At 54.4% G+C, this 21,696-nt stretch overlaps 5 protein-coding genes across 8 annotated transcripts in view; 2 read left to right on the top strand and 3 right to left on the bottom strand.

Annotated features, from left to right (window-relative positions):
* Positions 1-10: 10 nt before the first annotated feature.
* ZNHIT2 (zinc finger HIT-type containing 2) lies at positions 11-1,261 on the bottom strand. The gene has a single exon (XM_004051485.4). The coding sequence runs from the start codon at positions 1,259-1,261 to the stop codon at positions 50-52; it is 1,212 nt and encodes a 403-aa protein (XP_004051533.1). The 3' UTR covers positions 11-49.
* Positions 1,262-4,241: 2,980 nt separating this feature from the next.
* On the bottom strand, positions 4,242-5,837 carry FAU (FAU ubiquitin like and ribosomal protein S30 fusion). The gene is made up of 5 exons (XM_004051486.5): positions 5,701-5,837; positions 5,347-5,429; positions 5,108-5,252; positions 4,589-4,644; positions 4,242-4,414 (listed from the first exon to the last, which is right to left on the bottom strand). The coding sequence occupies exons 2-5, from the start codon at positions 5,419-5,421 to the stop codon at positions 4,289-4,291; spliced, it is 402 nt and encodes a 133-aa protein (XP_004051534.1). The 5' UTR covers positions 5,422-5,429; positions 5,701-5,837; the 3' UTR covers positions 4,242-4,288.
* An 11-nt stretch (positions 5,838-5,848) lies between these two features.
* On the top strand, positions 5,849-10,981 carry MRPL49 (mitochondrial ribosomal protein L49). Its single transcript, XM_004051487.5, has 4 exons — positions 5,849-6,041; positions 8,125-8,275; positions 9,111-9,235; positions 9,349-10,981. Exons 1-4 carry the CDS (start codon positions 5,964-5,966, stop codon positions 9,493-9,495), a joined length of 501 nt encoding a protein of 166 aa, XP_004051535.2. The 5' UTR covers positions 5,849-5,963; the 3' UTR covers positions 9,496-10,981.
* Positions 10,894-18,161, bottom strand: SYVN1 (synoviolin 1). 4 transcript variants are annotated; one of them, XM_019036033.4, is made up of 16 exons: positions 18,048-18,161; positions 17,060-17,208; positions 16,750-16,842; positions 16,512-16,664; positions 16,322-16,370; positions 15,838-15,941; positions 15,084-15,210; positions 14,888-14,987; positions 14,746-14,811; positions 14,534-14,650; positions 14,274-14,437; positions 13,865-13,993; positions 13,614-13,784; positions 13,341-13,527; positions 12,178-12,329; positions 10,894-12,103 (listed from the first exon to the last, which is right to left on the bottom strand). In XM_019036033.4, exons 2-16 carry the CDS (start codon positions 17,189-17,191, stop codon positions 11,997-11,999), a joined length of 1,851 nt encoding a protein of 616 aa, XP_018891578.1. In that variant the 5' UTR covers positions 17,192-17,208; positions 18,048-18,161; the 3' UTR covers positions 10,894-11,996. The 4 variants fall into 4 exon arrangements, with proteins under 4 accessions (XP_018891578.1, XP_004051530.1, XP_055210442.1 ...); XM_004051482.4 differs by having other exon boundaries at positions 13,614-13,787; positions 18,048-18,160; XM_055354467.1 differs by having other exon boundaries at positions 13,614-13,787; positions 17,846-18,142.
* Positions 18,162-18,172: 11 nt separating this feature from the next.
* SPDYC (speedy/RINGO cell cycle regulator family member C) overlaps positions 18,173-21,696 on the top strand; it is a 41,046-nt gene continuing 37,522 nt past the window's right edge. Inside the window, exon 1 of the mRNA XM_019036040.3 lies at positions 18,173-18,315. Coding sequence (XP_018891585.2) covers positions 18,242-18,315 — 74 coding nt within the window. The 5' untranslated portion in view covers positions 18,173-18,241. The remainder of the gene's footprint in view (positions 18,316-21,696) is intronic.

A 21,696-nucleotide genomic window follows, 5' to 3' on the forward strand; every position in this document is an offset into this window, starting at 1 on the left:
GCAACAGGGCTGACCAGTCACAGCTTTATTAATGACCAGGGTAACCCGTTCAGCTAGGGAGCTCCTCAATGAGAGTCCTTGGGGCAGGTGGCACGGGGCCTCCCCAAAGCCGCTCCAGCTCCCCAGTGAGGGCGGCCACCTCCTCGGCTGCCACAGCATGGGCTTGGTGAGCCCTGGCGCAGTCTAGAGCCAGGGGTGTGAGGGCCGCCTCATTTTCGTTGGTCCAGGCCAGGAGGAACTGGCACTTTTTCCGGGCCCGGTAAAGATGATCTCGCTCTTCTCTAGCCACGGCCTGTTTCCGGGCACGGCCCAGGGTCTGTGCCAGGTCCCCCAGTGCTGCCAGCGTGTAGCCTTTCTGGTTGGTCGGGCCCTCGCCCAGCAGGATGCGGGCGACCTCGTACATAGCTCCTCGTGTGCCCAGGGGCCCCGGCGGGTGCTCGCCTGCTTCCAGCATGTGGGCTGCGGCCTGCAGGGCTTCTTCCGCAGAGGCGAAGACTTGCTGGGCACCCAGGGCTCCGGAAACGCCGAGCAGTGTGGCACAGAAGTCAGAGAGCAGCGCGTCGTCACCGCCGTGATACAGTGCGAGAGTATGCGCGTAGGCGAACAGCACATTGGGCAGCTGGAAGCGCACGAGCGGTGAGACTGGGCCGCGGCTCAGGCTGACTAGCGCGGGGATGCGGGTGGGTACGACGGGCGTGCAGGCCCCCGGGACATCTCCAAGAACCCGCTCGGCGGCCGCGGGCTCCGCGGCGGAGGCATCTTTCACAGATTCCGGCGGGGTCCTCGCAGGGGCGGGCTCCAGCTCCGCGGCGTCACTACCCGGGGCATTATCCAGCTCCTCCAGAAGCCGCGGTCCGGCTCCGCGGTTCCACCACCACGGCCGCCATGGAGGCAGCAGCCGCCCGGCCTCACCGCGGCTCAGCAGCCGCTCGAAGGCAGCTTTTTCGCCCGGCGCCAGCCGCTCCCAGAGTCCCGATAGGCCGCCGGGCGCCGGGCCGGAGCTGAGGCCTGCTTCCCCAGGCTCGTCCTCGGTCTCGCGTTGCTGACGCAGCCGGCGTAGGGCGCTTGCTAGGCGGCTGGGAGGAGCGCTGCGGCCGCGGAGCTCTCCCAGCACCTGGTCACGGTAGAAGTTTTCTGCGCAGGTGCCATGCGTCCGGTAGCAGCGCAGCGAGCAGTAGGGCGCATTACAGCGAGGGCAGGTGTAACGCGCTGGCTGGGCCTCCCCCGCCGGGCAGAAGCCACAGGGCCCGGCCGGCTCCATGGCAACTGGCACCGCGATCTACCTGCGAACGTACGCCGGTGGTAGTTCGAAACTTCCGGGGCTTCTCCGATTACTTCCGGTTCGCAGCGGGGCCGACGGCGCGCTTTCTTTTCGCAAAGCTTCCGAGGATTCTCGGCAATTTCCGCCCACGCCCGAAAGCCGAGCCCCACCCCTTTCCCTAGTAGGGCAAAAGCAGGCCCAGAAGCCGGGCGTCAGGTACGAGCCCCGCCCTGTGCGATGACGCAAGGAGCGGAAAAATGGGTCTGGCGACCGCTTCGCCGGTGCCACGTCTCCCCCTAGTGGTCACACCAAAACGTGGCCCGATCATCTAAAGAGAAAACCCTCTTTTTAGCACTACAATGTGCTGTGGCAGAAATCCATCTTTACTAGGCACCTACCCTGGGCCACTAATTGTGCCAAGCCTACGGGAGGCGATGCATCCCTGCGCTGGACACAGACAAATAAAATGCACTAGGGGACACAGACAAATAAAAGGTTAGGACCAGGTACGGTGGGTCACGCCGGTAATCCCAGCATTTTGGGAGGCCGAGGAGGGCAGATGACCTGAGGTCAGGAGTTTGAGACCAGCCTGACCAACATGGAGAAACCCCGTCTCTACTAAGAATACAAAATTAGCCGGGCGTGGAGGACGGGTGCTTGTAGTCCCAGCTACTCCGGAGGCTGAGGCAGGGGAATCGCTTGAACCCGGGAGGTGGAGGCTGCAGTTAGCCGAGATCGCGCCACCGCTCTCCAGCCTGGGAGCCTGGGCCACAGAGAGAAACTGCATCTCAAAAAGATAAATAGAAAGCAGCATTTAAGAAATATCTGAGCTCCTATTTGATTTTTTTCCTCCAAAACTGCCTCTTCTCATCATTAAGTATCTTCTCATTAAATACCACTATTCATCCATCTTACTAAGTGCAGGCCCCATTCTAGGTGCCAAGAACACAATGCACATCAAAGGGAGCCGGGGGTCCCTGTTCTAATAGAGCTCACTCTTGTGGAGTGGGGGGTGTGATGAACCAAACTGTGAGTGTTCTTTGCATCCCTGCTACTACTGGCGGTCTAAGCTTCCTGATCCCTCATGTGGATGACAACACATTGTTTTTCCTAACTTTCTTGCCAGCCCTCCAGAAAAACCTGCCAGAGAAATTAGATCACAAGTCAGATGAGATCCATCTCTTACTCAAAACCCTTCTGCGACCCTCCACTGCACTTGGACTCAAACCCAAACTCCTCTTCATGGCTGACAAGGTCTTGCAGGATCTGCCCCCAGCCCTAGACATCACCTCTTCCCCATCTTCACACAGTCCTCTAGGCTTGAAATATTCCCCTACCTGATCACTTGACTGGTTCATCTCAGGTCTCTCTCACGTCATTTAAACAGGCCCTCTCGGCTGGGCACAGTGGCTGACGCCTGTAATCTCAGCACTTTGGGAGGCCAAGGTGGGCAGATCACTTGAGCCCAGTTCAAGACCAGCCTGGGCAACATAGCAAAACCCTGTCTCTACAAAAAAGTACAAAAAATTAGCCAGGTGTGGCGGTGCATGCTTGTAGTCCTCAGCTACTTTGGAGGCTGAGTAGGATCACCTGGGCCCAGGAGTTGGCGGCTGCAGTGAGCCATGACTGTGCAACTGCACTCCAGCCTGGATGACAGAGAGACCTTGTCTCAAAAAGAAAAAAGAAAAGGCCGGGCACTGTGGCTCATGGCTGTAATCCCAGCACTTTGGGAGGCCGAGGTGGGCGATCACGAGGTCAAGAGATCGAGACCATCGTGGCCAACATGGGGAAACCCCATGTCTACTAAAAATACAAAAATTAGTTGGGCGTGGTGGCACATGCCTGTAGTCCCAGCTACTCGGGGGGCTGAGGCAGGAGAATGGCGTGAACCCGGGAGGCTGAGGTTGCAGTGAGCTCGGATTGCGCCACTGCACTCCAGCCTGGCGACAGTGCGAGACTCTGTCTCAATAAAATAAAATACAATAAAATAAAGAAAAAAGAAAAACAAAAAAAGAAGCCCTCTCTGGGATGCTATTTTATCTGTCCACATCCTCCCCCTTTCTAAACTGCTAGAAGGCAGAAACCATGTCTTTACCACCACAGAGACAAAAATAGCCAAGATTCACACACTCACTGTAAGCCAGATGTTGATTTACAACCTTTAACCCTCACAGCAGCTCTGGAGATGGCAGAGATTAAATTAGTAGTTAGTTCAAAGGCCAGCCACCCAGTAAATGGAGTAGGAAGAAAAAGAAGGTCCAAACTCAGGCAGTCAAAGTCCACAGCCCAAGGGCTTTACCCTGTTGGATGCTATTTCTCAAGAACTGGCAGGTCCAGAAACTTTAGCTGAATGAGTAAGTGGGGTTCAGAAGTGCTGGGAGGCTCAGTTGCCAGAAGGGAACCCTGAATCAGCCCCAGAGGTAACCCAACTTTTGGGAACACTGAAACCTCACTATATCCAATCAGAGATGTGATTAGGTTAACCAAGTCCAGCCAGGCAGTCACAGAGGTACAAACGAGGCCATGCTCCCAACATAATATTTACTTCTAAAACCGAGGCAGACCAGATTCCTGCCCTGGACTCTAAGGCCACAGCTGGTACCAAGTTCAGGGAACGGCCAGGTTCACCTTCTATACAAACCTCTTCCCCCACCCATCCCTTCTATTGCTGCCTCCTTAACAAACCTCTCACCACAGTGATTTCTGCTACCTTCTCTGTTTAGAAGATGAAAAAGAATGACCTGGGGGGACTGATCAAGTTACTTAGGATAGGGAATAACCCCAATTTTACATCTGAAGCCCCCCAGGATCTGTAACTGTTTCTTCACAGGAAATTTCTCTTGTAGTTTACCATTTCATCCCCCCATACCAAGGGCTTCTGCCTTTTCTGCCTCACTGTTCTCCTAGGGCACATACCACCAACCCGAGAAGCACACCTCTCCCTGAGGCCTTGCAAATAAAGATGAAACAATGCGATGACTGAACTAAGTGGCTTTTTTATTAGAGAAAGCCAGAATTACGAAAGACTTAAGAGTTGGCATTGGGGCCCTTCTTCTTGCCAAAGGTGGGCACAACGTTGACAAAGCGCCGGTTGTACTGCATCCGCCGCTTAGCCCGACCTGTCTTCTTCTTCTTCTTCTCCTGTTTGGCCACCTGGAGAAGGGAGGGTTAATCAGGCCCTGGTTCCTGTCTTCCACACCTAGCATCCCTTCCCTCAGGCTCATCTCCAGGGAGGGAGAAGGCAAACCGAGTAAGAGCCCAGGAACTTGGTTTAGCTGTGAAAGGAAAAAAAGTCCAAACACCATGCCCACTAATACTCTCACTCACCTTAGGAGTCTGACCTCTCACTTTTCCAGCACGGGCCAGGGAACCATGGACTTTACCTGTAGTGGGAAAGGAAGGCACCAGCAGGTAAGAGCAAGAAGGTGCCACCCAGCAGAACCCCTCTTTTCTCAATTCAAGCCTTTAAAGAGAAGCTGCGCCCAATAGGTAATGAGAACAAAGTTGCAGATATTTGACCTTGAAATCTTAGGTTTCATTTCAGGATCTTCCAGCTTCTAATTTTATATTGCACTTTGGGGGCCCTGGTCTGACCTAAGTTTAGTGTGGAAGCTGATAACCAGACTAGGATCTCGTGATGTGACTGAAATACAACTACACTCTGGCTCAGTCTCCCACGAACGTCTGTGTTCAACATGAGGGATGTAAACAGGAAGAATCACTCTGAACTGAAGACAGTGAGAAGTACTCTATTACCATAGGTGTGACACTCAGCTGTCAGGACTATGCACCCCACACTCACTGGACGCTTACCGGTACTTCAAAGAACATTCCTCTCTCACTCACCTCCAAGCATGCGGCCTGCTACTTCCAGGGTAGTCAGGGCCTCCACCCCGCACTGGCCCAGAGTGGCCTCATCCTCCAGGGGCGCGCCTGCCAGGAGCACGACTTGATCTTCCGGGGCAATGCCCTCCAGTGAGGCTACATGAGCCTACAGGGAAAGATAAGGCTCGTAAGCGTTCCCTCGGGCCGCGAGAGTGAAGAGCACAAGAAAATGGAACCCAGGGCGCACCAAGCAGCCTTACCTTGATCTGGGCGACCGTTTCCTGGCCGGTCACCTCGAAGGTGTGTAGCTCCTGGGCGCGGACAAAGAGCTGCATATTGGCGACTGAGTAAAGAAAAGACGGCTTGTAAGAGAAGCCAAGAAATGCTCTGGGATAAAGGAGATTTGGGAGTGGAAAGCGGTCCAGAAACGATCGCGACGGGATGGAGGTGGTCGCGGCGGCTCACGTGGGGAAGGCCAGGCCTCCCAAGGAGTTCGGATAGGGACTGGAGCAGGGCCACAGAGCAGGCCCCGTTCTTCAGTTCCCCCCACGCCTTCTGACCCCGCAGCCAACCTGCTACAAGCCCTTCGGATCCAACCAAGGCCCCATTCTTACCTGAACGGCGGTCCCAGCTGCCTCTACCGCGAAGATGGAGTCGAGAAAGAGGAAGAAGCGAGGGCGCGTCCGTACAGACCGCGGGCTGCGTGTCACGTCACTGCTGAGCGACCGCCCGGTTCCCTGCTATTTGTACCGCCCAAGGCAGTCCTAGCTCCGCCCCTTTACGCTCGCACCGGCGAACCTGCCTGGGCAGGCAGCTCGCGCAGGAGGGGGCGGGACCAGACAGTTGCGCGCACAGAAGGCTGGCGCAGCAGGTAAAGATGGCAGCTACCATGTTCCGGGTTACGCTGCGGGGATGGAGAACCGGTGTCCAGCGGGGCTGCGGGCTACGGCTGTTGGTGAGAGCGCTGAGCGAGGAGCTGAGGGCATCGCGTGGGTGTGAGGCTCAGTGTTAATCATTATTAACCCCGAAAACTAAGGCATTCCTACTTGGGGCCTTAGTTTTGCCGTTTTCGATCAGGAGAACTTGTCTCGAGTGTACATACAGAATCGAGAGGGAAAATGGTAGACTGGGGTGCTCTTTGGGAGCACTTAACACAGTGCCTGGCAGTGTCTATATAAGCCACAACGTTTCAGGTAAGGGGCGGGGTCCTAGCATATGAGTGTGCGTGGGGAATTATGATTGCCTTAATTCTTTTTTTTTTTTTTTTGAGACGGAGTCTCGCTCTGTCGCCCAGGCTGGAGGGCAGTGGCGCGATCTCGGCCCACTGCAAGCTCCGCCTCCCGGATTCAGCCATCCTCCTGCCTCAGCCTCCCGAGTAGCTGGGACTACAGGCTCCCGTCACCACGCCCGGCTAATTTTTTGTATTTTTAGTAGAGACGGGGTTTCACCTTGTTAGCCAGGATGGACTCGATCTCCTGACCTCGTGATCCGCCCGCCTCGGCCTCCCAAAGTGCTGGGATTACAGGCATGAGCCGCCGAGCCCGGCTGATTGCCTTAATTCTTAAGGCAATCATAAGATTAAACACCACTATATCCCATCACAGATGTGATTAGGTTAGCAAGGCCAGCCAGGCAATCATGGAGGTACAAACAAGGCCACGCTGCCAATATAATAATATCTATTTCTAAAACCGAGACAAAGTTAAGCCTTAAGTTTCTAAAGGCTTGATTGACTTTTCAGAAGTGTACATATACTCTTTTGAATCCCACAGAAATCCTGAGAGGCAGACCATTCAGAGTACCTGAGCTTCCTTTCCATCCCATCTGTACCCTGCACCATGGAAAACCAAAGACTGGTGCTATCTTATGTCAACCTAAATAACAGACTCTAAAAGGAAAGGATATTTATTCGGGAATGGGTATAGACTATGTGCTTATCAGGGAGGTAAAAGAAGACAAAGGTTTTTAACAGAAAAATGGGCCAGGCACGGTGGCTCACGCCTGTAATCCCAGCACTTTGGGAGGCCAAGGCGCGTAGATCACCTGGAGTCAGGAGTTTGAGACAAGCCTGGCCAACATGGTGAAACCCGTCTCTACAAAAAATACAAAAATTAGCCGGGTGTGATGGCATGTGCCTGTAGTCCCAGCTACTTGGGAGGCTGAGGTAGGAGACTTGCTTGAACTTGGGAGGTGGAGGTTGCAGTGAGCCGAGATCACACCACTGCACTCCAGCCTAGGTGACAGAGTGAGACTCTATCTAAAAAAATAATAATAATAAAAATAAATAAAGGAAAGGAAAAATGAGTATTACATAATTGTTTTGAGATAGTTATCCTTGGCTACAAGGATGAATAACATGGGTGGTGCCAGTTCAAGATTGGACAGGCAGTTGTTGGACAGATGGCCTTGCAGGAATTTTTTTTGTTTTGTTTTGTTCTGTTTGAGAGAGTCTCGTCGCTGTGTCACCCAGGCTGGAATGCAATGGTGCGATCTCAGCTCACTGCAACCTCCACCCCCTGGGTTCAAGCAATTCTCCTGCCTCAGCCTCCCAAGTAGCTGGGATTACAGGCATGCACCACCATGCCCGGCTAATTTTTTATTTTCAGTAGAGACGGGGTTTCGCCATGTTGGCCAGGCTGGTGTTGAACTCCTGACCTTAGGTGATCCTCCTGCCTCAGCCTCCAAAATGCTGGGATTACAGGCGTGAGCCACCTTGCCCAGCCAGAAATATTTTTTTGTGTAAGGTTGCAGTGGCCTTTGTGCAAGGCTGTGGTTTTTGCAGTCTTTTGTGGTAGTTCTTGTTATTAAGTATTTGTGCCCAAGAACTCTCTCTTCGTGGCCCTCCCTAGCTCTATTTGTTGGGATTTTTAACCCAAGTGACTCACTCCATTTTGATTCTGATAGCTTTCACACCGTCGCCCAGCCTTTTATTTATGTCATTCTCTCTGCCTGTAATGTTTCCATTCTCTACTTGCTGAAGTTATGCCATCCTGTGTTGGGTAGGCTAATGGAGAAATGGGATTTTTGTTTTGCTTCAGAGCCAGACCCAGAGCCCTCCAGAATACCCCAGGTTTGTGGAGTCTGTGGATGAATATCAGTTTGTGGAGCGCCTGTTACCGGCTACCAGGATCCCAGATCCCCCAAAGCATGAACATTATCCTACCCCTAGTGGCTGGCAGCCTCCCAGAGGTGAGCTGGGTGGTTAGGGATGATTTGAAAGCTTCACGGAGCATCACCTCCTCCCCAGAGGTTGGCCTCCCCCATGAGGCTCTGGACTCTCCAGTGGGTTCAGGACTTGTTTTGCAATCCCTCTGGGTTACATCTGTCTCATGCCCAAGGAAGAGCCGAGGAGTGGAGCCTTCTGTTGTTCACTGGTACTCATCCATCCACACTATTGAGATCAGGTCTTCCCCATATGGGGGAAAGTAAACAACAGAGAGAAAACCCAAGAGCTTGGACCTTCTTTCCCCCCAGCAGACTATGTACTGTAATTAAGAACACAGCTTGGAGTCAGGTAGTTCTGGGTTTGAATTTGGCTTTATTTACTGTTGATGTTATCTTGAATTAGTCACTTAGCTTGACCCAACCTGTTTTAGCAAAATGGAGATAATTTGCTCAGTACACAGAGCCCTTAGTGCAGAGCCCAGCATATGGTAGGTGCTCAGTGCTTGCAAATCCCAATCTCTTTGTTCCAGAGATTGATTTCGGCCTCCCTGACCCAGTGGAGGAGGGCAAGGGTTGGCCTAGAGGGGGACCCAAAGATCCAGGGAGGCATGTCCCTGATTTCATTTTTTCTTGAGCACCTACTTAGTGCCAGGCCTTGTGTGGGGCCTTAGGGTACCAGGGTGAACAATTTGGTCGTGACTCCAAGCTGAAGGAAAGAGGAGACCCCCTGACCTAAAGTCTGGAGGTGGCTTGGTCCAGCTGGGTGCACTGGCCCTCTGCAGACTGAGAGCAAGGGCCTTGGCTGAGGTGGGATGGCACGTAGGAAGAGTTGATTTAACAGTGTCTTTCCCTGTTGCAGACCCCCCACCCAACCTGCCTTACTTTGTACGACGCTCTCGGATGCACAACATCCCCGTCTACAAGGACATCACGCATGGCAACCGGCAGATGACTGTGATCCGGAAAGTGGAAGGGGACATCTGGGTAAGTGGGTGGGTGGGTCTGGGACTGGGCCTGACCCTTTCAGGGCTGAAGGGACAGGAGTCTTTTCAAGGGAAGGGACTCTTGGCCTGACCTGATTTGTCATCTTTCCCCAGGCCCTGCAGAAAGATGTGGAAGATTTTCTGAGCCCGCTGCTGGGGAAGACACCCGTCACCCAGGTCAATGAGGTGACAGGTACCCTACGGATCAAGGGCTACTTTGACCAGGAGCTTAAAGCCTGGCTCTTGGAGAAAGGCTTCTGAGGCCCAGCCGAGCAGCCTGCATGTCAGCATGCCCTGTGGATCAAGTCTAGGGGGCCTCAGGAGGAGGGAGGTGGGTGTTGGAGCCCCTGAGACAGGGGATACAGAAACTAGGGCTAAAGGACTTTGGGGTCAGGCCTTGCTTGCATAAAGGAGAAAACAACTCTATGTTTTCTAATGTGCCTAATGTGGGAGACCAAATAGGGATAACCAGGCTAATGGGGGGTGTCAGCAGCTTTCTCTCCCTCCTATCTTGGCCTGTTCTTTTTTGTTTTTTGAGACGGAGTCTCACTCTGTTGCCCAGGGTGGAGTGCAGTGGCATGATCTTGGCTCACTGCAACGTCCACCTCTGGGATCAAGGGATTCTCCTGCCTCAGCCTCCTGAGTAGCTGGGATTACAGGCGCCCACCACCACAGCCTGCTAATTTTTGTATTTTTAGTAGAGATGGGGTTTCACCATGTTGGCCAGGCTGGTCTCAAACTCCTGACTCGAAGTGATCCGCCCACCTTGGCCTCCCAAAGCGTTGGGATTATAGGCATGAGCCATGTGCCTGGTCCACCTTGGCCTGTTTTGTTTTCCTTTCCTTGGGCTCAGCAATTCAAATTCTAGTTGTTATTTGGTGGAAGCAGTAGCCCAACCCCAGTTTAGGGGAAGGTAGCACAGGGCAGAGCCACTGGGCACTTTGTTTCCTTGGCCCTCCAAAGCTCACTGTTGCAAACATCCCCAAGCCTTTGCTCTAGGCCAGATCTTGTTTGGTGCAGGTTATGGAGAACACAGATGACTCGGGCATGGGTCTTGGAGATCTTCTGTTCAAAGTACAGTGCTGGCACTGGGGCACAGAGTGCCCACGTTAGCCCCGGGCTCTGATAGAGAGGTAGGAGGCACGTTCTTGGTCACTGTTCCATTGCAGACCAGACTTGCTGGCCTGACCACAAGGGAGTGGCTGGGAACTCACAGCCAGCATAGGGACATCCCCCGCAGCCTTCTGACCTGCAGTCAAGGCTGGGGAGGGGTTTGCAGGCAGGAATATGCTGACCTTTCACCCTGCCATCCCATCCCAACCCCAGCTCACTAGCCTTCATATATGCCTTATACTTGGAGTCACAGGGGCCAAAGGCCTGAGACCCCACCCTAGCCCCAAACTGGCTAAGACAGCTTTCAGTTCCTGGCTCCCCAACTTGGTCTCTGCCCTGAAGCAGGGCACTGAACTCTGGGCTGCTTCTCTGTGTGTAAAATGGGCACATCTTCCTAATCTGTTAATGGTCAGTGGTGTCCCCAAGGATAGTGCTGGCTTCCATGGAAACCCTCACTCCTGGAGATTCCATTCCATTTTCAAGTGTACAGCCACAGCAAGGAGCCCGACACTGATTTGATTGATTCTGTGACACAAACCCCACCAATTGTTAATGCAAGTTTTTATTTGGCTGTATATACAATTTAAGCTATTAAAATTTGTACAATATTTACAAATTAAATAATCATCTGAAACTGTCTCCAACAACTCTTGTAACACAAAACCAAGGGGAAAAGACAGGGGCAGGCAGGTCCCAGCTCCTGTGGTCCCTCCTTGGCACAGAGCCTTTTCTAAACTGGAAAGACCAGGAGTCTGGCACTCCTGTTCCTCTTTCCCGGGATTAAGCATTCAACTTCAAAAGACAAAATTTAAGCCAAAAGACACTAGTACGGAAGTAATTCCAATTCTAAACTTCAGAAGTTCTGCCAGTTGAGAAGTGGCCTTCCTTGGGCGCTGGGATTGCAGTGGTCAGGAGCAGGCGCACTGGCCCTTGCCTGGAGTGCGGCTGGGCAGTGGCTGCTGGGTGAGACAGGTCAGTCTCACTTGAGAAGCTGCAGGGGAAAGGGGCCTGGGGGGAGGGGCGGGGCAGGGTCCCTCAGTGCTGCCCGCCTGCACCCCCACTCCCAGGCATTCCTTTCCCTGAGTTGTGTGGTTGCCAGTAAGACGCAGAAATGCCACAGGGCATAGGGGGCACAGCCACCACCACAAGAGGCTTCTGGGGAGATCAGGGTAAGAAAAGGAAATGGGTACCAGTCTTAGGGGTGGGCCAGCGAGCAAGTTCATAGCTTGCCTCCAGCCCCTCTGGAGTCCACACTTGGGAACGGGAGCTAATACTGTTCGGCACTGCAGTGTGACTCCGCACATACAAGTAGGGCTTGGAGGGGCAGCCCCTTCTCCCGGAAAGGGGTGGGGGAAGAAGAGGGCTTCTCAGAGGCTAAACCTTCTGCCTTCATGGCCCCAGCAGAACACAGGGCTGAAGAGTTGGAGAGGAAGGCTGGAACTGACCCGAGATCCCCATGGCTGCCTGGGACTGGAGTCAAATGGGAACCCCAGCCTCTTTCCACTTGGCCTAGGGGATGCTGCCTCTTTCTCAGAGCTGGGGGTACTACTCCCTGGTGCAGACAGAGAGGGAGCTGGCACTTGGTGGCAGGACATGTTCCAGCGAGGGCTCCTCAAAAGAGCAGGGGCTGGGGCTGGGCTGGGGCAGTGTCAGTGGGCAACAGGAGACTCCAGCTTCTGCAGGCGGCGCCGGCGGAGCTCTGCTGCATCAGGCTCTCCATCCTCAGGCATCTCCTCTGTGCCCACTGACTCAGGAGCTGGGGACAGAGAGACTGGAAGTGGAACCTAGAGAAGTTCCCTGCTCCCCCAGCTGGAGGCCAATCACACCTACCTGGAGGCTTTTCCATTTCAGGGGCTGGTGGGGAGGCTCCTGGGGTTGGGGTCGTGGCCTCTGAGCTAGGGATGCTGGTGGAGGAGGCAGCAGCAACAACTGTAGTGGCAGTCTCCTCAGTGGAGTTGACTGAAGTGGCAGGCCGGGGGGGCCTGGGAAGAGAAGGGACGAGAGGCGGGCCTGGCCTTGGCATCCAAGGTTGGGCAGATTCTCCTGCCCTTGGTGAACCTTGCAGAACAGAGTATAGAATGATGTGCCCTTGTGGCCCCAGTGCCTGGCAAACACAAGTGAACATGCTGAATGAACTCAGACAGGGTGACTCGACTCAAGGGCCAAGTGATTCTATCCCTTAGCTGTAAGGTGCTTGCAGGCAGGGACTGTTGACCTGTTCACTCTTAACCCTGCAGTCTCCACCCTGGGGAGTCGGGCACCTTATAGGGGACTCACTCAATAAGCCACAGTGCTCAAGCCTTGGACTCAAGTTCCTCTCCAAGCCTGTGCTGTCACTGCTAGATGCCAGGCATTATGTACATGTCACTTTTTTAAAAGACAGTGTCTCGGCTGTGTCACCAAAGCTGGAATTTAGTGGCACAATCATAGCTCACTGCACCCTCAAATTCCTAGGCTCAAACAATCCTCCTGCCTCAGCCTTCCAAAGTGCTGATTATAGGTGTGTATCTGGCAGTATCACTTATGAATATGAATTAAGACCCCTTTATTCAAATAATGAGAGGTCAAAAATGAGTGATGGGACCAGCGCTTGAACTTGGACCAGGATGGCTCCAAGTGACTTCCTATTATTCGCTCCCTCAGTTTGGGGGCAGCAATTGCCAATCTAAGTGTCACCACATCTCAGAAGAATATCATGTGATGAACTAAAGCACTGCAAATTCTGAATAATTTGACTTTAGAAAAATAAAAAGGAATAAGATCTAAAGTCAGCTCTCGAATAAACATCACTCCTACTTAGATCCAGACGTGCTTTCTGGAGTGGGAAATACAGGCACCAGGAGTTACCAAGAACTCCTGGAGACCCTTGATGGGCATGTAGATAGGCAGCCTGAATTGGCAGGTGTCAAAGGCCAAGAACCACTGCTGGGGACCTCTTGGCAGCTCCACTCCTGACCCACCAAACCCACTCTGCTTCCCCTGTACAGACACACCCCAAGGAGGCCAGCACGGTGAGGTACTGGTTGATCTGCAGCATGGCGGCGTCCAGCAGTGTGTGGATGTTACGCAGGCTCTGCAGCCGGGCCTCCAGGTGCTGCCGCTCATGGCCCTCTAGAGCTCGTAGCTCCTCTGGGGTCAGCCCAGCAAAGCCCGCAGGGGGCACGGGCATTGGGGGGAAGGCTGGAGAGAGAGAGGCTCAGTCTGGGCTGCTGGGGCCAGACACCAACCTCACCCCCAAGAAGAACCCAGAGAGTGGCCCAGCTTACCAAAGGGGGGAGGCAGGGGCATACCCATCCAGGGAGGAGGGAAGGGGAAACCAGGGGCAGGGCCAGCCTCTGGGGCAGAGCCAGAGCCTGGGCCAGATGCTGTGGCAGAAGCAGCAGCAGCACTGGTGCCAGCAGCTGTGGTTGTAGCTGCTCCACTGGGCCGAGAAAGGGCTGCTGAAGAGCAGGAACAAGAAGTCAGTGAGTGTTCCATCCCTGCCGCCCCCTGGCTGTCACAGTACCCAAAGGCTCACCTGCACTGGTGGATGGAGGGGCCACAGCCTCTCCTGAGCTGGGGGGAGGCGGGACAGGTGGAAAGGGGCCCATGGGGGGCCACAGTGGGAACATGCCTGGAGGAAAAGGAGGCAGGAGGCCCTGGGGGACTGCAGAGAGAAGACGGAGGTAAGGAAAGGGCCAAATGGACACAGACCCAACTCCCAGGCAGGGGGCCTGGCTATTGAGAGCTCTGTCCTATTCCCACAGGCCCTCAGCCCAGCACTGGTCACACTGACTGCAAGCATCTATTTCTCATCTTTTAATCCCTCCCTGGCCCAGACTGAGATTCTGGAGGGCAGGGACTCTCCAATTTCCCAGCATCTTCCACATCCAGCCCAGGGCAAGTATCCAGTGGTATGCCGGGTGGCCAGACAAGGGGATACTCACAGTTGGCGGGCTGAGGCAAGAGTGGTGGGGGGTGGGGGGCAGGGGGTGGCCCCTGATCCGCAGGCTCCGGGGGTGGTGGTGACTGCGCTGGCAGCGATGCACGAAGGACATCCATACGGCAGGTGGGGCAGGTCTGCTGCCGCTGGAACCAGGAGCGCAGGCAGCTGCAGGTCAAGGCCAGGCAGAGGTCAGCAGGTCCCTAGGGGCCTGCCTTCTGGGGCCTGTGCCCTGCTGTGCAGGCTCCCCAGGGCCCCTCCCACCTGGTATGGAAAATGTGGTTGCAGGGCAGTCTCTTGGCACCAGTCACCATCTCTTCTCGGCAGATGATGCAGACATTGTCCATTGCCTGGAGCTCCTCTGGGGTGGCATCTGGATACCTGGTTAGGATGACAGGGGCTGTATCAGGTCCAGAGCTGGAAGCAGAGGGACCCAGGACCGAGCTTGGGACAGCAGCCATGACAAGCCTACTTACAGGGTGTTCATGTTGCGGATGGCTCGGCGAGACATGATGGCATCTGTCACAGCTTTCTTGAACTGTCTGAAAGGACAGTCAGTGAAAGCAGGAGAAGGGACGGGATCAGGTCAGGAGGATCGGGGGACAGGGCTGGGCTCACCTCATGGCCAGATACATGGGCCGGATGGCAAAGAGTGGGAAGGTGTGCACCTTGATCATGATGGTCATGAAGGCCATGTACAGCAGAACCTTGATGAAGCCTGAGGGGAGGGGATGCAGAAAGCAGCAGGTCACAGGGCCAGGAGGCATAGTGGAGGATGCTGGTCCAGATCAGGAGAGGCCCAGGCCCCTCTCACCTGTAAACAGCTCTGTGTAGAGCATGTACACAGCCTTGTTGTCCCAGGGGTTCTCACTCTGGAGGTCCACGGAGTGCAGCACATACTTGATGAAGATGGTGAGCACCATCGTCATCAGGATGGCATACTGAAGGGAGAGGGGGACGAGGGGAATGTAAACACATAGCTCCCCCAGGCCTCTGCACAGCAGGTGCAGTGGTACAATCACAGGCTCTAGACACACCCAGGGTCCTCCTAGCCCCTCCACTTACTAGCTGTGACTTTTGACAACTCAGTGAACCTCAGTTTACTTATCTATAAAATGACAGAATTAACTGTTCCTTTATAACAGTATTGTCTTGCTGAATAAGAGATGCAGGTCAGGAGCTCAGCACAGGGCCTGGTGTGAAATTCACACTCAACAAATACGAGCTGTTGTCACTGAACACATTCTCTCTCTGCCAGGGACACGCCTCCAGTTGTCCATGGAACTAATCCTCTCCTGTCCATTACCAGCTAGCTCCGGCACGAGCCTCCAGGAACCCTCTCCTGAGCCCCAGGTTGGGGCTCCTCCTCTGTCCTAGCCTCTTTTTGCTTCTCCCCAGTCACCTAGGAGTGAGCGTGTGGAGGGCAGGAGCCATATCTGATCACTGCCCCTTGGTGGCCAGCCCAGGTTGGCCACATAGCAGGTGCTGAGGAAGGGTCTGTTGGGTTATTCAAGGCACATGTGGGGTCACCTCAGGCTTGTCCTCTCAACCTCCCAAGCCAGTTTTACCTCAAAGCCAAACACCAGCTGCACAGAAGCCCCACGGGTCAGGATGCTGTGATAGGCGTGGCTGACGAAGAGGAAGTCCAGGATGCCCAGGAGGAACATAAGAGCTGTGGGGACCCCCACACATGCAGGGTGGGGGGGTCAGCCCAGGGCCCAACAGCTGTTTAATGCTCTAGGACAGCCCCACCCTCAAGCCCACCATGGCCCCAGCGATCTAGTCAGGTGGGCACACTCCACTGAACCTGGCCCTCTGGGAACTTCCTGGGGGAGGAGGAGTCGTTGGGGCTGCCCAGGCTGCAGGTGAGAAGGCAAAGGGCTGAGGGCCCAGGCAGTTGAGAAGCCCTGGAGTGGAACAGCACAGAGACTATGCAAATTAACTTCCTAAATTATCTTTCCTGTACAGCTGTCGGGGGTAGCCTGTGCTCTGGAGTACAGGTCCACGGTTCACTTTCCAGTCCTCCCCTCCCCTCCCCTGAATCTCACTCACAGACAATGCGGCAGTGAAAGAGCCAGGAGATGTTGGGGCTGCGTTCCATCTGAGGCAGAGCACAGAAGAGGCCTGTCAGGAAGCCTGGGGCTCACCCCACACCCTCAACCTAGCCCTCCCTGCTCCTTAAGCCTGCCCGCTGGCTACTCCCTGGCTTCCACCTGCTCCAGAACTCCCTGCCTTGACTCACAAAGTCCACACGGTCCTCAGCCAACCAGTGGAAACATTTGAGGAAGAGAAGAAGAGTGAAGAGTGCAACAAAGCGGGGGCTGAAGTCATCCCGAAAAACGGTGAAGGCCAGACAAGTCTCTGTGACGGCGTACCAGGAACGTTCCAGAAGGTGCTGGGGGCCAGGCAGGGAATAATGTGGATACCAAACATTCTTTCCCAGCACCCTGCCCTCACCTTTGGGGCAGCCGACATCTTACCTCCATCTCTGCTGCCCTCAGTTGCCCAAAGAACACCTTGCCCATCACCTTGCCCAGAAGGAAGACAAGGACAAAGGCCTGGATGTACAGGACCTAGGAGTGGGGAGAGGCTATGGTTTGAGGTCACTTTCTGCTTTCCTCTCCTTGGGACTCATCATGTAGGATCCGCCACATCCTCATCACAGTTTATTCAAAGTTAGGCAGCTGGCGGCTACTTCCCTACTTACCTGACCTCTAGCCCCGCCCCTGGCCTAGGCAGACTCCTCCTTCCCTCCCAGGGAGTTCCTCCCTCCCTGAGCCCTGAACTCACTGCCATGCTGGGGCTGGACTTGGTCAGGTACACCACAGTGGGGTAGAACTGGTGTTTGAGGTAGTAGGCGTGAGCCACCACAGCCCCGGTCAGCGCCAGGCTGGCCGCCATCATCACTGCCGTGCGGAACATTGCCCTGGCCCGGAGACCTGCGTGGGGCAAGAAAATAAGTTATGTGATGCTCGTGCTGTGCAAAATAGCCCGGTGCCTGGCACAGCCTCAATTAATAGGAGAAAGTGGGGGGGGGGGATCACATTTCGCCCTCGAAATCATCAGACAAAGAATAGCTTACGCTACCCCATTTTACAAATAAGACTCGAAGGGGTTAAGTGATCACACTGACGCAAGGCCTGGAACCTGGGTCAGTCTTGCCTCAAATCTAGGGCTCTTTCCACGCTGCCTGCCAAGCCGCCTCCTCTAGGGAGGCGATGAGGAAAAGCTGCAGTGTTGGAGGAGGGGGAGCTGCACCGCTGACCCTCCGGTGGAGAAGATGGGGTGAGAGGCAACAGCAGAAATCTGCTCCAGGGGCGGGAATGCGCAGCCAGGGCTGAGAGCAGCCAAGGCACAGAGAGTAGCAGGCTGGGCAGGCGACAGCGCCGGTGACAGCTGTGTTAGGGTGGGCAGTTCGGACGCCCGCCCTGCGGGAGCGGGCGGGGAACGTCAGCCTGGAATCCTGGGGTCCCCCGACCCCCGGAGTAGTGTCAACTCAGAGCACCACAAAAACAGCGGGACGGGAGAGAGCAGCAGCGGGACGGGAGGAGCCGGGTCGCCCTCGCGGCCGCGCACCTGTGAGCACCAGGAGTTGCGGGCGTCGCAGGCAGGGCCCAGGCTTGAGCAGAGCGGCCGCACCGGCGTCTGAGGTCTCCGGCCAGCTGACAGGCCGAAAGCGTGCGGCGGGGCTGAGGGGCACGCCGACTCCGGAGACCTCAAGGGGAAGGTTCGGGTCCCGACCCCAACCACAACTCGGGCCAGACTTCGCCCCACTCACCAGGAACCCAGCGCCGCGAGCCCGCTCAATCCGCGCGACTGCGGCTGCCGCTCCGGTTAACAACACTCCCCACCCCCTGCGAACCGGAACTTCGGGGGTCGGACACCTCACTTCCGGCGGCGCGGGGCGCGGCGCGGGTCGTACCAAGTGCGTCCTGCCCTGGCTCGCACTGCGCCCTACGTGGGCCCATAGCAATGGTGTCACCACCGTATCTGGGGCGATGTCTACGGGGAAGGGCTGGGCAAGAGGTCCGAGAGGTGGTCAGAAGGTAATAAGGCAACAGGGGGGAGTCGGAGGTCCCCTTATTATTTATTAGTCACAGATGGTATGGCCCCTGCGCTGAGTGGCCTCCTCGGACTGGGGGACTCGGCCCCGCGAGCAGCTGGGAAGTGGAGCCGCTTGCGGGCTGTACCACCTGGAGCGGGGAGTAGGCCAGGGACAGACTATACAAGCCTAAGGGGAATGAAATGTTTTCTTAAACATTTAGGGAGAGTCACAACAGTTTGACAAATACGGTGCTCTCTGAGATAACTGGATGCGGAAAACAAAAATTTGTCTTCTCCATGATCACCCCCACAAGTTGTGTGGGAGTGAGTTGGGTCCCGTGGCTGCCACTGATTGGTTGCGATAAGTTACGCGGCCCAATAAGAAAAAGAAAGTACCTTTGCTGGCCTATAGAAAGGGGGGAAAGCAGGTGAGTGGTTGTTAGGGGCGGACAGCTGCGTTGCCTAGGCCCTGGTCCCGCTCCAGTTGGCTGAGAGTAGGGAAAGCTCAGTCCTTGGGCGAGTGATCCCTGGCTGGCCTCTGGGAACGTTTGCCGCGCCAGGACAGGGAGGGACAACCAGGTGTACCCGAGACTGGGAGATTAATTCCTGCTAATCTTGGGACGGAAGTGTTCTGTTTGTTCAAAGGAATTGACTTCAGCGTCGCAGGCCTGCCCGCATCTCAGTGTCTGATTTTGCTGTCCATGTGTTGTTCAGCTCTGAGCCATAAGCAAGACCCCCACTGGTCCTGGGCTGCACTGTATTTTAGTTCGTGTCTGGGTCGCAGCCAACTAAGCCTGCTGATTAACAAAATGGAGCTAATGCATCCACTTTGTGCTTGCGTTTTCCTCCGTCATCTCATTTAATCATCAATCACTAAGGTTTATGAGCTAGGGGGTGCTACCCCCTCCCCCGAAACGTGGGGCAATTGAAATTCAAAGGCTTATCAAAACCTGTCCTAGGATTGGCGCCAGGTCTGTCTGCCTCTAAATCTCTGTGCTGTTGGTCTCAGCCATCTTCCCTGCCACCTGTTGACTTGACAGTTTCAGCTTATAACCAGTCAGAGTTGGCTTCCCCGTAAGGCCACGTATAACTTTTTTTTCCCCCTTTTCTTTTTATTTATTTATTTATTAATTTTTGCGACAGGGTCTTGCTCTGTCGCCCAGGCTGGAGTGCATTGGCGCCATCAGGGCTCATTGCAGCCTCGACCTCCCGGGCTCAAGCGATCCTCCCACCTCAGCCCCACAAAGTGTTGGGATTACAGGCGTTAGCCACAACACCTTGCCTATCTGTAACTTTCTAGTGACTGCATCCAATGGTTGGCTTTCAGCCCTTGCTTGACTCAAGCTCTCTCCCCTTCTTGAAAGTCTCCTCCCTAAGCTTCTGTGATCCACATGCCTCTGCTCCTCTTTTCTCTCTGGCTATGCATGTGTCCTCTTCTCTTTACCTGATGTCCTTCTCTTTACTTTTCCTGCATGATTTCCTCTGCTCCATTCCAGCCCCTGACCCAGGTGCTGATGATTTCCTTGTCTGGTCTCCAGCTGGGATCTATCCTGCTTTTAAAACAGTTCAGTGTCCCTAGACACTGTCTGCACCCCAGCTCCGGAAACGGGCATCATGCTCACTATCTGCCCCCACATCCAAACTGGTAATTAAGTCATTTATTCAGTTAGTCTACAATTATGGATCAAGTGTCTCCTGTTCTAGGGACTTAGGATGTCAGTGAACAAAATAAAGATCTCTGCCTTTGTGGAGTTTATCCTAGTAGATGTGACAGCAAACCACAGACATAAGTGAAAAATCTAATACGCTGGAAGATGATCAGTGCTATAGGAAAAAAGTAGAACAGAATAAAGGGGATCAGGATGTGGTGGGGTACTTGAAGCTGGTTGCAGTATCAGCGAGGATAATCGGGTAAGCTTCCTTGAGAAGGTGACATTTGAGCAAAGACTTAAAGGAAGTGAGGTTATGAGCCAAGTGGATGTCTGGGTAAAGAGTTACAGCTCAATAAAGGTGGAGCAGTGCTGCTTTGTTGAAGGAGCTGAGTGTGGCTATGGTGGAACTAGTGAAGGGTGCGTAGGAAAGAGGCCAGGGCAAGATCGCATTGGCCATCACAGGGACCTTGGTTTTTCCTCTGAGTGACGTGAGAAGTCATTGGAGGGTGCTGAGCAGAGGTGTGACATGCTCTGACTTAGGTGTAATAAAGTCACTCCAGGCGGGGTGTGGTGGCTGACCCTGTAATCCCAGCACTTTGGGATGCCGAGGTGGTCGGATCACGAGGTGAGGAGATCGAGACCATCGTGGCTAACACGGTGAAACCCCGTCTCTGATAAAAAACACAAAAATTGGCCGAGCGTGGTGGCGGGCGCCTGTAGTCCCAGCTACTCCGGAGGCTGAGGCAGGAGAATGGCGTGAACCTGGGAGGCGGAGCTTGCAGTGAGCTGAGATCGTGCCACTGCACTCCAGCCTGGGCAACAGAGCGAGACTCAGTCTCAAAAAAAACTAAAAAAAAAAAAAGTCACTCCAGCTCCTGTGTTGGAATAATCTGTAGTGGGGAGGAAGGCAAGCGTGGGAGCAGGGAAACCAGTTAGGAGGCTCTTGCGGTGCAATAGGCAAGAGAGGACATCCTGTGGGTTCTACCTCCTGAGTGTCTCTAGAATTCATTCTTTCCTTGCCATTTTCACTGCCACTGTCCTAGTCCAGACCATCATCATCTCATGCCTGGGAAAATGCAACAGTCCCCTTTCCTGTGCTTTCCTCCTCATCCGTTTTCCATAGAACGGCCAGAGAGTTCTCCTGACACCTGAGCTCACGTCTTGCCTTCCCTCCCACACTCTGCCCTTCAGGCATAATGCCCAGTTGTGGGGTCTCAGGTGTACCATCCCTACCATGCCCCAGGCAGGCCCATCACCTTTTGCATATGTCTTTCCTTCTCCCGGGAATGTCTTTCTCCTCAAATATCACAAAAAGCATTGCCTACTTCCTCAGGCTGGGGTGGAGTGCATGCCATCATGGTTGGCTAATTAAAAATAATTTTTTTTGTAGCTACAAGGTCTTGCTATCAGGCCCAGGCTGCTTTTGAACTCCTGGGCTCAAGCGATCCTCCTGACTTGGCCTCCCAAAGTATTGGGATTACAGGCATGAGCCACCATGCCTCGACAAAAAGCATTGTACTTCTAAGTACTAACAATAAGCAATCAGAAATTGAAAATTTCAAAATACTATTTACATAGCTTCAAAAAATCAAATGTTTGGCCAGTCGCAGTGGCTCACGCCTGTAATCCCAGCACTTTGGGAGGCTGAGGCGGGCAGATCACTTGAGGTCAGGAGTTCGAGACCAGCCTGGCCAACACGGTGAAACCCCTTCTCTACTAAAAATACAAAAA

The sequence above is a fragment of the Gorilla gorilla genome, chromosome 9 (genome assembly GCF_029281585.2).
Source record: "Gorilla gorilla gorilla isolate KB3781 chromosome 9, NHGRI_mGorGor1-v2.1_pri, whole genome shotgun sequence".
In the NCBI taxonomy this organism is placed as follows: Eukaryota; Metazoa; Chordata; class Mammalia; order Primates; family Hominidae; genus Gorilla; species Gorilla gorilla.

Bases quoted from the DNA above. Each gene is read 5' to 3' on its own strand.
- ZNHIT2 (XM_004051485.4), bottom strand. From the start codon at position 1,261: ATGGAGCCGGCCGGGCCCTGTGGCTTCTGCCCGGCGGGGGAGGCCCAG.
- FAU (XM_004051486.5), bottom strand. From the start codon at position 5,421: ATGCAGCTCTTTGTCCGCGCCCAGGAGCTACACACCTTCGAGGTGACC. The intron at 4,645-5,107 runs GTGAGTGAGAGA...TTCCCACTACAG, and splicing joins AGCAGGCCGCATGCTTGGAG to GTAAAGTCCATGGTTCCCTG. The intron at 4,415-4,588 runs GTGAGTGAGAGT...TCCCTTCTCCAG, and splicing joins TGAGAGGTCAGACTCCTAAG to GTGGCCAAACAGGAGAAGAA.
- MRPL49 (XM_004051487.5), top strand. From the start codon at position 5,964: ATGGCAGCTACCATGTTCCGGGTTACGCTGCGGGGATGGAGAACCGGT. The intron at 8,276-9,110 runs GTGAGCTGGGTG...TCCCTGTTGCAG, and splicing joins TGGCTGGCAGCCTCCCAGAG to ACCCCCCACCCAACCTGCCT. The intron at 9,236-9,348 runs GTAAGTGGGTGG...ATCTTTCCCCAG, and splicing joins AAGTGGAAGGGGACATCTGG to GCCCTGCAGAAAGATGTGGA.
- SYVN1 (XM_004051482.4), bottom strand. From the start codon at position 17,191: ATGTTCCGCACGGCAGTGATGATGGCGGCCAGCCTGGCGCTGACCGGG. The intron at 15,211-15,837 runs GTAAAACTGGCT...CTCTCCCTTCAG, and splicing joins AGCTGGTGTTTGGCTTTGAG to TATGCCATCCTGATGACGAT. The intron at 14,438-14,533 runs GTGGGAGGGGCC...CTTGACCTGCAG, and splicing joins AACCACATTTTCCATACCAG to CTGCCTGCGCTCCTGGTTCC.